The sequence below is a fragment of the Dendrobates tinctorius genome, unplaced genomic scaffold (genome assembly GCF_039654945.1).
Source record: "Dendrobates tinctorius isolate UK_male_01 unplaced genomic scaffold, ASM3965494v1 ptg000073l, whole genome shotgun sequence".
NCBI classification, from domain to species: Eukaryota; Metazoa; Chordata; class Amphibia; order Anura; family Dendrobatidae; genus Dendrobates; species Dendrobates tinctorius.
The window spans coordinates 16,643,952-16,659,438 of NW_027361741.1; the positions used below are offsets into that span (position 1 = coordinate 16,643,952).

Genomic DNA, 15,487 nt, shown 5'->3' on the forward strand with positions numbered 1-15,487 from the left:
CCCCCAGGAGTCCTGCTGTGTATGGCCAGTACTGGTCCAGACCCCAGATCCCCCAGGAGTCCTGCTGTGTATGGCCAGTACTGGTCCAGACCCCAGATCTCCCAGTAGTCCTGCTGTATATGGCCAGTACTGGTCCAGACCCCAGATCCCCCAGTAGTCCTGCTGTGTATGGCCAGTACTGGTCCAGACCCCAGATCTCCCAGTAGTCCTGCTGTGTATGGCCAGAACTGGTCCAGACCCCAGATTCCCCAGTAGTCCTGCTGTGTATGGCCAGCAATGGTCCAGACACCAGATTCCTCAGTAGTCCTGCTGTGTATGGCCAGTACTGGTCCAGATGCCAGATTCCCCAGTAGTCCTGCTGTGTATGGCCAGTACTGGTCCAGACCCCAGATTCCCCAGTAGTCCTGCTGTGTATGGCCAGTACTGGTCCAGACCCCAGATTCCCCAGTAGTCCTGCTGTGTATGGCCAGTACTGGTCCAGACCCCAGATTCCCCAGTAGTCCTGCTGTGTATGGCCAGCAATGGTCCAGACACCAGATCCCCCAGTAGTCCTGCTGTGCATGGCCAGTACTGATCAAGAGTGCGAACATATATTCCCATTAAAAACAATTTTATTATTAAATATTAAAATATCACCAACCCAGTGTATACCATATCACAAGGCATATTAATCTTAGTGCTGTGATATAGCTTTTTTCATAGTCCCTGCTGTATTTATGTCAATCTTTTTGCAATTTGGATGACCTAGATTTATGTGCAATAGAGCTATTAACAATATAACCTGTCAGCAATTGACTCTTGATAATTAAGTTCTATCTATTCATCTCTACATTATCATTTATTGTTTTCCCACCTATAGATCATCAGGGTTAACTAGGGCTAGTCTGGGACAGCCGTCGCGGAGTGGGGGGCGCCAAAAAATCGTTATCTTCTACAGTGCCAACCTCCACTGCTAGGAAGGGACAGCAGAATAGTGTAGGTTATCAGACAGGTTATTTTCTATGCTGACTTGTGATATGGTATACACTGGGTTGGTGATATTTTAATATTTAATAATAAAAATTGTTTTTGATGAGAATATATGTTCGCACTATATAATTTTGTTCCTTAGTCCTTTGGACTCTATTTAGTTTTTGGAATGGCCAGTACTGATCCAGACCCCAGATTCCCCAGTAGTCCCGCTGTGCATGGCCAGTACTGGTCCAGACCCCAGATTCCCCAGTAGTCCCGCTGTCTATGGCCAGTACTGGTCCAGAACCCAGATTCCCCAGTAGTCCTGCTGTGTATGGCCAGTACTGGTCCAGACCACCAGATCCCCCAGTAGTCCTGCTTTGTATGGCCAGTACTGGTCCAGACCCCAGATCCCCCAGGAGTCCTGCTGTATATGGCCAGTACTGGTCCAGACCCCAGATCTCCCAGTAGTCTTGCTGTGTATGGCCAGTACTGGTCCAGACCCCAGATCCCCCAGGAGTCCTGCTGTGTATGGCCAGTACTGGTCCAGACCCCAGATCCCCCAGGAGTCCTGCTGTGTATGGCCAGTACTGGTCCAGACCCCAGATCTCCCAGTAGTCCTGCTGTGTATGGCCAGAACTGGTCCAGACCCCAGTAGTCCTACTGTGTATGGCCAGTACTGGTCCAGACCCCAGATCTCCCAGTAGTCCTGCTGTGTATGGCCAGTACTGGTCCAGACCCCAGATCCCCCAGGAGTCCTGCTGTGTATGGCCAGTACTGGTCCAGACCCCAGATCCCCCAGGAGTCCTGCTGTGTATGGCCAGTACTGGTCCAGACCCCAGATCTCCCAGTAGTCCTGCTGTATATGGCCAGTACTGGTCCAGACCCCAGATCCCCCAGTAGTCCTGCTGTGTATGGCCAGTACTGGTCCAGACCCCAGATCTCCCAGTAGTCCTGCTGTGTATGGCCAGAACTGGTCCAGACCCCAGATCCCCCAGTAGTCCTGCTGTGTATGTCCAAGACTGGTCCAGACCCCAGATCTCCCAGTAGTCCTGCTGTGTATGGCCAGTACTGGTCCAGACCCCAGATCCCCCGGTAGTCCTGCTATATATGGCCAGTACTGGTCCAGACCCCAGAACCCCCAGTAGTCCTGCTTTGTATGGCCAGTACTGGTCCAGACCCCAGATCCCTCAGTAGTCCTGCTGTGTATGGCTAGCAGAGCCGTACTGGCCATCTGGCACGTGCCAGAAGGGCTGGTCTGGTCATGGGCTGCATTGTCTGCTACATTGTTAACAGAATCGGTGTTCTCAAGACATGAATACTGTTAAGAGTTGTAATGGAGCACAAAGTCGCTGACTCCGTCACTTACCCAAGCAGACCACAGGAATCATTAGAAATATTGTTCAACATCTTTAGCAATGATTTAGATGAAGGAATTGAGGGTAAACTGATTAAATTTGTTGATGACACAAAGCTAGGAGGGATAGCTAATACTAGAGAAGAGAGAGAGAGGATTCAGAAAGATATAAATAAACTGGAGCAGTGGGCAGCAAGAATGGTTTTTAACAGGGAAAAATGCAAAGTACTACATCTGGGCAATAAAAATGAAAAAAAGCATATACAGAATGGGAGGAATAGGGCTAAGCAACAGCACATGTGAAAAAGACTTGGGTATAATAATAGATCACAGACTGAATATGAGTCAACAGTGTGATGCAGCAGCAAAAAAGGCAAATGCAATTCTAGGATGTATTATCAGAAGCATACAGTCTAGATCACGTGAAGTCATTATTGCTCTCTACTCCTCTTTGGTCAGACCTCATCTGGAATACTGTGTCCAGTTTTGGACACCACATTTTAAAAAAGACATCAACAAACTGGAGCAAGTTCAGAAAAGAGTGACCAGAATGGTGACCGGTCTGCAAACCCTGTCTTGTGAGGAAAGGTTGCAGGATTTGGGAATGTTTAGCTTGCAGAAGAGGAGACTGAGAGGAGACTTAATAGTTGTCTACAAATATCTAAAGGGCTGTCACATTGTAGAAGGATCATCATTATTCTAATTTGTGCAAGGAAAGACTAGAAGCAATTGGATGAAACTGAATGGGAGGAGACACAGATTAGACATTAGAAAAAAACTTTTTGACAGTTAGAGTGATCAATGAGTGGAACAGGCTGCCACGAGAGGTGGTGAGTAGAAGCCTTCAAACAGAGGCTGGACAGACATCTGTCTGGGATGATTTAGCGAATCCTGCTTTGAGCAGGGGGTTGGACCAGATGGCCCAGGAGGTCCCTTCTAACTCTACGATTCTATGATTCTATATTGGTCTTGTAGAAAAATCTTCCTTTCCTCCATCCAGGGTAATATTAGTAATATACTGCATCAGCATCTGGTTCATGGAGAGGGGACAACATGGGCCTATGTGATTTCAAATGCCAGGACTGAATTTCATCCCCAGTCCATACCGATGGCCAGTACTGGTCCAGACCCCAGATCCCCCAGTAGTCCTGCTGTGTATGGCCAGTACTGGTCCAGACCCCAGATCCCCCAGTAGTCCTGCTTTGTTTGGCCAGTACTGGTCCAGACCCCAGATCCCTCAGTAGTCCTGCTGCGTATGGCCAGTACTGGTCCAGACCCCAGATCCCTCAGTAGTCCTGCTGCATATGGCCAGTATTGGTCCACACTCCAGATCCCTCAGTAGTCCTGCTGTGTATGGCCAGTACTGGTCCAGACACCAGATCCCCCAGTAGTCCTGCTGTGTATGACCAGAACTGGTCCAAACCCCAGATCCCTCAGTAGTCCTGCTGTATATAGCCAGTACTGGTCCAGGCCCCAGATCTCCCAGTAGTCCTGCTGTGTATGGCCAGTACTGGTCCAGACCCCAGATCCCTCAGTAGTCCTGCTGTGTATGGTCAGTACTGGTCCAGACACCAGATCCCTCAGTAGTCCTGCTGTGTATGGCCAGTACTGGTCCAGACACCAGATCCCCCAGTAGTCCTGCTGTGTATGGCCAGTACTGGTCCAGACCGGCCCAGATCCCTCAGTAGTCCTGCTCTATATGGCCAGTACTGGTCCAGACCTCAGATCCCCCAGTAGTCCTGCTGTATATGGCCAGAACTGGTCCAGATCCCCCAGTAGTCCTGCTGTGCATGAGCAGAGATGGCCACTACCTCTCCACATCTGGCTGTAGTAATGGACACAGCACAGGAAAGGTGACCTTGGAAGTTTGTCCACACATCCACGTGTTGAGTGAGCACAGGATTTTTGTGTCCCCAGATCCATCATCTCGTGCGATATTGGAACGATCTGGTCGTATTAGACATGATGACACATGCTAGATCTGAGCACAGAGGATCGGGGGTCTCTGGTTATAGGGATCACAAATACAGAGACACAGACAAGGCTGGGGGGAGGGATACACTAATGTCAGCTCCTATGGTGCAGTGTCACACAGGGGTCTACGTCTCACCTTGGTGCAGGCTTTCCATGGCTTCCCCTGACTTGTGCGGGGCAGCAGTGGGGGAGAGCCCGTCTGTGTGGCTCCCGGCTCCGATCACCATGCTTCCAGCTCCTCGGTGCGATCTCAGTGCAGCCGATCAGTGATTACACACAGAAGGTCACCCCGCAGCTTGTAACGGAGGAGGCGCCGCCTGCCTTATATGGTCACTGTGTCCTTATACGGACGAGAAGCCTGACAACAGCCAATCAGGACACGGAGGCGCGGCTTGTGTCAGCGCAAATGTTACTATTCCATTGACTGTTGAGTGTAGAGGTGACTTGTGCCGGCAAGGACGATCGCGGCAGGTGGCTGGTGCTGGGCTGCAGGCGGTCAGTGTCACGTGACTGCCGGGTCACTTCTGTACACAGTGACTAGAGGTCCATGATGCAAGAAGCTGAAAGTGGGGGAAAGTCTGACACTGTGATCTCCAGCAATGTCACGGGTGTTTCCGGAATCCTGCCTCTCTATGGTGTGCAATAGCGTGGAAACTCATGACATCAGTGTGGCAGTGTCCCAGAGGGCAGAACACTGTGAGGAGCAGGTCTAAGGTCTCCATCTATAAGGCCATATTCACACGTCCGTATTTGAAGAACTTACAGGGAAAAACTATAATTGAAAGACTGTCACCTGTTCTGTGGTTTGGAGACTCTTGGTTTTGTCATGGAAATACTGATGTGTGAATACGGCCTATGTGACAACAACCGTGGCTTACATCATAGCTCACACAGGGGTTGTCAGCAGTGGTGTAACCACAAAGTTTTGGCCCCGGTGTGAACTTTCAAATGGGGCCCCCCCATGCCAAAATACACGCACATCTCCGCTCCGTCCACCTCGTACACGCGCGGCTCAGCTCCGTCCACCTCGTACACGCGCGGCTCAGCTCCGTCCACCTCGTACACGCGCGGCTCAGCGCCGTCCACCTCGTACACGCGCGGCTCAGCTCCGTACACCTCGTACACGCGCGGCTCCGCTCCGTCCACCTCGTACACGCGCGGCTCCGCTCCCGTCCACCTCGTACACGCGCGACTCCGCTCCGTCCACCTCGTACACTCGCGGCTCTGCTCCGTCCACCTCGTACACACGCTGCTCCGCTCCGTCCACCTCGTACACACCGGGCTCCGCTCCGTCCAAATTGTACACACACAGCTCTGCTACATCCATATTGTAAACCCCTCCTGACCACACACATAAACTTTACCTCATCCAGCACCATGACAACCAGCACAGCAGAGTTCTGCAGACACTGAGGTCCCTGATCATGTGATCCCTGACTCCTCCCCTCCTGTGACCTCATCACAGGTCCTGTGCGCACATTAGAGAAAACAGCCTAGCGACATCATTGCAGGCTGTGAGGGGCAACTGTCAGCGCGGTGGGTCTCTGCGGGAGGGTGAGGATGGGGTGCATGGGGGGGGTGGCGACTCAGTGCAGTGCGGGAAAATTAGACTCCTTGGAGGGACGCGGGTGGGGGTCAAAAACGGGACTGTCCTGCGAGAATCGGGACGGTTGGGAGATATGCCTGCCGGGCCCCTGACTCCCCCCGGCCCGGTCGCAGTTGCGACTGCTGTGACCGTGGTAGTTACGCCCCTGGTTGTCAGCCATCCAGCTCTCCCAGGCTCCCGACTGGCCAATTGTAAAGGGTCATCTCACAAAAGACATTATGTACAAGATAAATGGGTGATTGATGAAGGACCCCACCGATCCTTACTGCTATAGGGTCTGGGTCTAAGGGACAGGCAAAGACCCCAATTATAGTGCCCAGCTGCCTTCCATCTGTCCCATAGAAATACATGGGGCAGCAGGATTCCTGCATGGTCACTGTGTCTATGGAGGACCCCATACAGCAGTAAGGGCAGTAATGCCCTGATGGCGGCTCTGATGGAGGTAGGTGTCCACCTTGTTAATCAAGAGGTAAATCCCTGCTTCTACTCGTAATGTGAACTTAGCCCCCAGCCTGGCTTCCCTGCAGCTCTTAGCTTGTACATAAACCCTTCCAAATATCTGTACCGTCCAGTTGTCACACGTTTATCGCCTGAGGCCAAGTTTTCACTGCTTTCTAGCATTAAAAAAATGCATTTGTTCAGCAAAAAAGGAGGAAAAATGATAAATCTCTTGCTGATCCCAGTTGATATTTCCATAAATTCAGAATATTCTTACACATAGTCCCGCACATATAGAGACCCCCCTGCTGGTAGCAGATGTGTCGTAAGGTAAAACGGGCAGTGGAGTATAAGGGTCTGCTTACACGGACAGCCCAACTGCACTGTATGACTGCTGCTGAATGCCTGTTTACACCGGCTGCATGGATCAGCTGTCACGTTCCCTTTAAAATCGTATATTAAACGGAACCTGACGGCTGATATATGCTGCCCACACTAGCTGTCAGGTTTCCTTTAAAAGAGTTGTCTTGTGCCACGGACACACACAATGGGAGGGGGTCGTGCAGATCCACTCGCTGTTACCTTTTTGCCAGGTGAACGCAACTCCTCTGCCTCCAATTGTCAGGACAATTACGCAATCGTCTTACGAGTGATAGAGGAGGCCACGGCTGCTTCCTCTACTAGGCCAGTTATTGGGGAACTAACAGTGAGCATATGGTATACACACCTTTGATTCCAACACATCTACTATATAATCGTCTAATTCTGTCTGTCTATAACGGAAATCCCGCTTCGCTGATAGGTTGCGCCCGGCCGACCGCGACCAATCAGCGACAGGGGCAGTCCGGCCACCATATTGGAATACCCAAGTGATGGGTATTCCAATATTGCACCTGCTGGCGGTACCAGGCCCTTCCACAGTACCACCAGAGGGACACCGCCAGACCCCCCCCCCGTTGCCACCACTGGACCCACCGCCGGAACCGCCGCTGGACCCGCCGCTGCCTGCCCACCCACCTCCATGCAGTCACAGCCGGCAGGAATGACCGCGGCTTGCAGCCTGTGCTGGAGATGGGGTGCAGGCGCCCTCTGTAACGAGAGTGTATAATGAGAGGGGGGTATAATGAGAGGGGTATAATGAGAGGGGTATAATGAGAGGGGTATAATGAGGGGCGTATAATGAAGGGCGTATGAGAGGGGTGTAATGGGGGGGTAAAACGAGAGGGGTGTAATGAGGGGGGTGTAATGAGAGGGGTGTAATGAGAGGGGTATAATGAGAGGGGTGAAATGAGGGGGATATAACGGTATAATGAGAGGGGTGTAATGAGGGAGGTATAGCGAGAGGGGTGTAATGAGGGGGGTATAATGAGAGGGTATAATCAGGGGGTGTAATGAGGGGGGAGTAATAAGAGGGATGCCACTAGGACCTGCCGCCTGACTACACGCACCGGATCCCGCCACTGTCTGCCTGCCCACCCACCTCCATGCAGTCACAGCCGGCAGGAAAGACTGCGGCTTGAAGCCTGTGCTGGAGATGGGGTGCGGCCACCCTTTTGTGGCGCCGCACCCCATCGCCAGCACAGGCCGCAAAGCACCGTCTTTCTTGCTGGCTGTGACTGCACGGAGGTGGGTGGGCCACCATCCCCAGCGCACACAGCTGCCCCCATCGTGATGTCACTGCCCTCCCGATGCGATAGTATCGTGCCCACCTCTAGTAGAATATATGTATAAATCCATATACGGTCACTGCCAGTTCTGCAATAACTAAAACAACCACCACCAGCTGTCACCGCTAATCATTTGTGCAGGCCGATTGGACATCAATTAGCATATGGTTTCAGGGGTGCGGTTTACAGAGCAAGAGGAACAGATCTATTAAATGTTATACAGGGTGGGCCATTTACAGTGCCTTGCGAAAGTATTCAGCCCCCTGGAACTTTTCAACCTTTTCCTACATATCATGCTTCAAACATAAAGATACCAAATGTAAATTATTGGTGAAGAATCAACAACAACTGGAACACAATTGTGAAATTGAACAAAATTTATTGTTTATTTTAAATTTTTGTCAAAATGCAAAAACTGAAAAGTGGGGCGTGCAATATTATTCGGCCCATTTATTTTCAGTGCAGTAAACTCACTCCAGAAGTTCATTGTGGATCTATGAATGATCCAATGTTGTCCTAAATGACTAATGATGATAAATACAGTGCCGGCAAAAAAAATCTTTACAAGTTCAATGAAACCACAAAATCTTAATATTCACTTGGATTCAAGTGTGTTACTGTGGATATTTTATTACAATTAGTATTTTGTCATGTCACCCTTACATTTTATCACCATCTGCAGTCGTTTAGGCATGGATTCAGCAAGGCTGGCTAAGTATGTGGAGTCCATGTTTACCCACAGTGTCTTCAGCACCTCCTTTAGATTGTTGATGTTGCTGGGTCGTGTCTCTTGAACCTTGTTTTTCATTAAATTCCAGGCATTTTCTATGGGGTTAATGTCAGGGGAATTACCTGGCCACTCTAAAATGTTAATGTTACGGTCACTGAGAAACTTTCTCACGGCCTTGGCTTTGTGGACAGGGGCTCTATCATGCATAAAGTAATCACGCTGATGTATGACCCAAAAAGTAAGCATGTGTTCTTCCAAAACAGTAATATAATTGCTTGCTTTCATAATTACATTATTGGTAAGGAAGTACAAACCTGCCCTGCCCATGCTTCCACTGAATGCACCCCACACCATCACACTGTCAGGGTGTTTAACAGTCTTAACTGTAGATTTTGGGTCATACCGTGACACTGTACTCTCTGCCATATGATGTTGTAATGAGTGATTCCCTACTAAAATTTAAGAAGGGACTGGATGCCTTTCTTGAAAAGTATATTACAGGGTATATACACTAGTTTCCTTAATATTGCATTGATCCAGGGAGCTAGTCTGATTGCCGTATGTGGAGTCGGGAAGGAATTTTTTCCCCAATGTGAAGCTTACTGTTTGCCACATGGGTTTTTTTGCCTTCCTCTGGATCAACATGTTAGGGCAAGTTAGGATAGGATATGGGTTGAACTAGATGGACTTAAAGTCTCCCTTCAATCTTAATAACTATGTTACTATGTACTCGGACGACGCACAACCTTTGAGCCTCCCCTGACCAGCCTGAAAGTGCTCTCATCACTAAACATCACTTTCTTCCACTCTTCAGATGTCCAATCTTGATATTTCTTACACAAGGCAAGCTTTTTCTTCTTCATTGCTGCTGTGAGCAGGGGCTTCTTTGCGGCACGGCAGCTTGGTAGACCCAGGTCCTTCTGCAGGCGGTGACGAATTGTCCTAGTTGCGATGTTCTGGAGGAGCATAGGGTACTTGTTTTTTAGTTCAACAGCAGTTATAGAAGGATGTGACATCACTTCACGCTTCAGAAGCTTATCAGTCCTTGGTGAAGTCTTCTTAGGTGCGCCAGAGCCTGACTTCCTCTGCGGTACCATCCCAGGAGGCAATGATGCCGCCGACCGCTTCAGCTGATAAATTGCTTCTCTTGACACTCCCAGATCTCTAGCTACAGCAATCACCGAATCCCCCTTCTCGAGCAGAGCCAAGGCACGGGATTTCTCTTCCATTTTAAGCTTCTTTCGACCCATTGTGGGAGATAATAAAAAACTGAGGGAGGTAATAAAAGACTGCCTAATAGCAAAACTGGCTGAGCTGCACATAACAACCAATCAGAGTGCAGCTTTCGCTTTACCAGCGAAGTGAAAACTGAGCGTTGATTGGTTGATATTTGCAACAAAGCCAGCTTTAATATTAGACAGCTTTTTATTATCTCCCCCATTGTGTACACTTTTAAAAAGTGAAATTATGATGTGGATTTTATATGTAAAGTTTTTTTTTGCCGCGCAAGTGTAAAGATTTTTTTTGCCGGCACTGTATAATCCACCTGTGTGTAATCAAGTCTCTGTATAAATGCACCTGCTCTGTGATACTCTCAGGGTTCTGTTTGAAGCACAGAGAGCATCATGAAGACCAAGGAACACAACAGGCAGGTCCGTGATACTGTTGTGGAGAAGTTTAAAGCTGGATTTGGATACAAAATGATTTCCAAAACTTTAAACATCCCAAGGAGCACTTTGCAAGCGATCATATTGAAATGGAAGGAGTATCATACCACTGCAAATCTACCCAGACCCGGCTGTCCATCTAAACTTTCATCTCAAACAAGGAGAAGACTGATCAGAGATGCAGCCAAGAGACCCATGATCACTCTGGATGAACTGCAGAGATCTACAGCTGAGGTGGGACAGTCTGTCCATAGGACAACAATCTATTGTACACTGCACAAATCTGGCCTTTATGGAAGAGTGGCAAGAAGAAAGCCATTTCTCAAAGATATCAATAAAAAGTGTCATTTAAAGTTTGCAACAAGCCACCTGGTAGACACACCAAACATGTGGAAGAGGTGCTCTGGTCAGATGAAACCAAAATCGAACTTTTTGGCCACAATGCCAAATGATATGTTTGGCATAAAGGGTACACAGCTCATCACCCTGAACACACCATCCTCACTGTCAAACATGGTGGTGGCAGCATCATGGTTTGGGCCTGCTTTTCTTCAGCAGGGACAGAGAAGATGGTCAAAATTGATGGGAAGATGGATGGAGCCAAATACAAGACCATTCTTGAAGAAAACCTGTTGTAATCTGCAAAAGACCTGAGACTGGGACAGAGATTTGTCTTCCAACAAGACAATGATCCCAAACAAAGCAAAACCAACTAAGGAATGGTTCACAAATAAACGTATCCAGGTGTTAGAATGGCCAAGTCAAAATCCAGACCTGAATCCAATCGAGAATCAGTGGAAACAGCTGAAAACTGCTGCTCACAAACGATCTCCATCAAACCTCACTGAGCTCAAGCTGTTTGCCAAGGAAGAATGGGCAAGAATTTCAGTCTCTCGATATACAAAACTGATAGAGACATACCCCAAGCGACTTGCAGCTGTAATCACAGCAAAAGGTGGCGCAACAAAGTATTAAGTTAAAGGGGGCCGAATAATATTGCACACCCCACTTTTAAGTTTTTGAATTTCCACAAAAATTTAAAATAACCAATAAATTTCGTTCAACTTCACAATTGTGTCCCACTTGTTGTTGATACTTCACCAAAAATTTACATTTGATATCTTTATGTTTGAAGTATGATATGTGGGAATAGGTTGAATAGTTTCAGGGGGCTGAATACTTTTGCAAGCCACTGTATATGGATACACCTAAATAAAATGGGAATGGTTGGTGATATCAACTTCCTGTTTGTGGCACATTAGTATATGGGAGGGGGAAAACTTTTCAAGATGGATGGTGACCATGGTGGCCATTTTGAAGTCGGCCATTTTGGATCCAACTTTATTTTGTCCAATGGGAAGAGGGTCAAACTTATTGAGAATTTCACAAGAAAAACAATGGTGTGCTTGGTTTTAATGTAACTTTAATCTTTCTTGAGTTATTTACTAGTTTATGACCACTTATAAAATGTGTTCAAAGTGCTGCCCATTGCGTTGCATTGTCAATGTGTCACTCTTGACACACTGATAGCAACACCGCAGAAGAAATGCTATCACAGGCTTCCAGTATCCGTCGTTTCAGATGCTGCACCTCTCGTATGTTCACAGCATAGACAATTGCTTTCAGATGACCCCAAAGATAAAAGTCTAAGGGGGTCAGATTGGGATACCTTGGTGGCCATTCAACTGGCCCACGACGGCCAATCCACTTTCCAGGAAACTGTTCATGTAGGAATGCTCGGACCTGACACCCATAATGTGGTAGTGCACCATCTTGCTGGAAAAACTCAGGGAACGTGCCATCTTCAGTGCATAAAGAGGGCAATACATCATCATGTAGCAATTTCAGATATCCAGTGGCATTGAGGTTTCCATTGATGAAGAATGGCCCCACTATCTTTGAACCCCATATACCACACCATACCATCAATTTTTGTGTTCCAACAGTCTTGGAGGGATCTATCCACTGTGGGTTAGTGTCAGACCAATAGCGGTGGTTTTGTTTGTTAACTTCACCATTCACAAAAAAGTTTGCCTCATCATTGAACATAATATTCTGTGTAAATTGAGGGTCCTGTTCCAATTTTTGTTTTGCCCATTCTGCAAATTCATTGCTTCGATCTGGGTCATCCTTGTTGAGATGCTGCAGCAGCTGGATTTTGTAAGGGTGCCATTTGTAAGTAGCTAATATCCGCCAAAGGTATGTTCGACTGATGCCACTCTCCAGTGACAAGCGGCGAGTGCTACACTGTGGGCTCTTGCTGAATGAAGCTAGGATAGCCACTGATGTATCTTCATTAGTGACAGTTTTCTTGCATCCACATTTTGGCAAATCCAACACTGACCCTGTTTCACGAAATTTGGCAAGCAGTTTTCTAACTGTAGCATGGGATATGGGTGGTGTCATAGGGTGTCTTGCATTGAAATCTGCTGCAATGACCCGGGTACTGCATTCAGCAGACATCAACAAAATTTCTATTCGCTCCTCACGTGTTAACCTCTGCGCCATGTCAATGACTAAACAAAGAGAAACTTGTAAATAATTCATGAAAGAATACAGTTAGGTTAAAACCAAGCACACCATTGTATTTCTTGTGAAATTCTCAATAAGTTTGATGTGATACATGACCCTCTTCCCATTGAAAAAAATAAAGTTGGATCCAAAATGGCCGAATTCAAAATGGCGGCCATGGTCACCATCCCACCTTGAAAAGTTTTCCCCCTCCTATATACTAATGTGTCACAAACAGGAAGGTGAGATCACCAACCTTTCCCATTTTAATTAGGTGTATCCATGTAAATGGCCGAACCTGTATTTAATCCAGAAAGCTAGGCAATGTTTATAAAAATATACAAGATGATGCAAAATGGGAACAAAACAACAAAATATTTACAATTACATAAAATAAAAAAGAATAACGAAATAAACTTACTAAACCTGTTCACAGAAATGTCTCAGAGCTTATCGAAGGGAAGCACTTTGAGAAAATGGACAGAACTTCTACAGCAAACTATGTCTTCCAAGGGCTGACCAAGAATCCAAACCCAAATGCTGCTTTTCATTGGCTCTAAGCTACGCTCACACTGCTCCCCATGATGGCCTCATGTGGGAGCTATTTGTGGGATGTTCTCAGTCCTTCAGGATGTTATGAGATTCACAACTTACAAGATATCTTCGCCTCTGAAGGTCCCAGGCATTAGATATTGATATCATATTTTCTGTTGTGACTTTACCTTTACATAGAGGTCAAATATGAGATAGTTAACACAGTTTATATGACTGATATTAAATTGGAGGTGTTCTAGTGACCTCACGGCGATGTGAGTCAATGCATCATGTCAGTCCCTTTGCCATCTTGTTTCTGGCATTACTGTGATTGGCTGTGACATCATCAGGGGTTATAAAAGAACAGGTGCCGCCTGACTCGGCACACTGATACCATTGCACAACTCCTTGATACTTTGTATTGAAGGGGGTGAGTGCTTGTCAAGGCCTGTGTGTGCACAGAATAACGAATCAGAGTCCTGTAGTGTTGATCTTGGTGCTGAAGCTGAACCATCATACTAACAGTTCTTCATAATCATTTACTTTGCTGTTTGTATCTCATGTATTCTGCGTTTAGTGTAGGGAGGGAGAGAGTCGCAGAAGCAGAAACAGTGGCAGAATACAGTCTGTAGACAGGGATTAGGGAAGCTCAGTCCATTGCCAAATATATAGCTGAAGCTAAGCTTTTTTGGGGGGGAGGGGTAGGGGTAAAAAAAATTGAATATATATTGATCCATCGAGTATAACTTATTGGGTTATAACACTCCAAAAAAATTTTCTGGACTAAATTTATTACCCATTTTTGTTCAGGAGTAAAAATATTTGATATCCAACACTCCAAAAAAGTGTTAAAAATTTGGCAGGGTTAAATTTCTCAACGATACACTACTCCATGGTGTGGAGTACATTTCTGTAATCTATAAAACTGAAAACAGCGTTAAAAAGTTTTTCAGGTTTAAATTTCTCGGCCATACAATATTTCTTGGTGTGGGATACATTTCTTTAATGTCTTAACACTCAAAAAAAAGTTAACTTTTTTTTTGGATTACGTTTCTCACCCATACATTATTCTGTGTTCTGGGGTACATTTCTGTGATATCTATCTCTACAAAAAAAGCGTAAAAAAAATAGGCTGGATTACTTTTTTCACCCATACACTATACCATGGTCTGAGGTACATTTCTGTGATATCTAACACTACAAAAAAACATTAAAAAAATTTACAGGATTATGATTCTCACCCATACACTACTCCGTGTTCTAGAGTACATTTCTATGATATCTAACACTACAAAAAACATAAAAAAATTGGTTGGATTATATTTCTCACCATACACTACTTCGTGGGTCTGGGGAACATTTCTGTGATCTATAAAACTGAAAAAAGTATTAAAAATGGTCTGGGGTAGATTTCTAAAATATCTAACACTCCAAAAGGAGTATTTTTGCTGGATTACATTTCTCACCAATACACTTTTTTGGGGTAGGTACATTTCTGTGATATCTAAAAAGCTATTTCTGGAAAATGGAATTTTCCTTTCCTGTTATATTATTGAAATTTTCTAAATAAAGAATATGTACAAAAAAAATAAGTAAAACAAACAAAAAAAAAAAGCATAAAAAAATTGTCTGGATTACATTTTTCACCCATACACTATTCCATGGTCTGGGGTACTGTATTTTTTGGACTATAAAATGCACTTTTTCCTCCAAATATATGGAGGAAAATGGGGGGGTGCATCTTATAATCAAGATGTACCTGCTCTGGCTGTGGATGGGGAAGTGGGGGACCGGTAGTGGCAGAGAAGTGGGTCACAGGAGGCAGGAGCCGGCTTCTGCAGCCAACTCCTGTGCCCGCTGCTAAAGAGAAGTTAATATTCAGTGCATCCCACTCCCGTAGACGTGGAATGCAGCGAATATACATTCTCTTTTGTAGCGGGCACAAATGAACACCCAGCAGCTTCAGGAAGCCAGAGGCTGCAGTTAACACTGTTCCTGGTATTAAAGAGCAATGAATATTCACTGTTCTCCACGCACGTAGTCCCAGCATGG

At 46.4% G+C, this 15,487-nt stretch overlaps 1 protein-coding gene across 1 annotated transcript in view; it reads right to left on the reverse strand.

Annotated features, from left to right (window-relative positions):
- LOC141096196 (clustered mitochondria protein homolog) overlaps positions 1 to 4,578 on the reverse strand; it is a 60,102-nt gene extending 55,524 nt beyond the window's left edge. The window contains exon 1 of the mRNA XM_073582670.1: positions 4,419 to 4,578. Within this exon, the coding sequence (XP_073438771.1) occupies positions 4,419 to 4,509 (91 nt within the window). The 5' untranslated portion in view covers positions 4,510 to 4,578. The remainder of the gene's footprint in view (positions 1 to 4,418) is intronic.
- Positions 4,579 to 15,487: the final 10,909 nt, after the last annotated feature.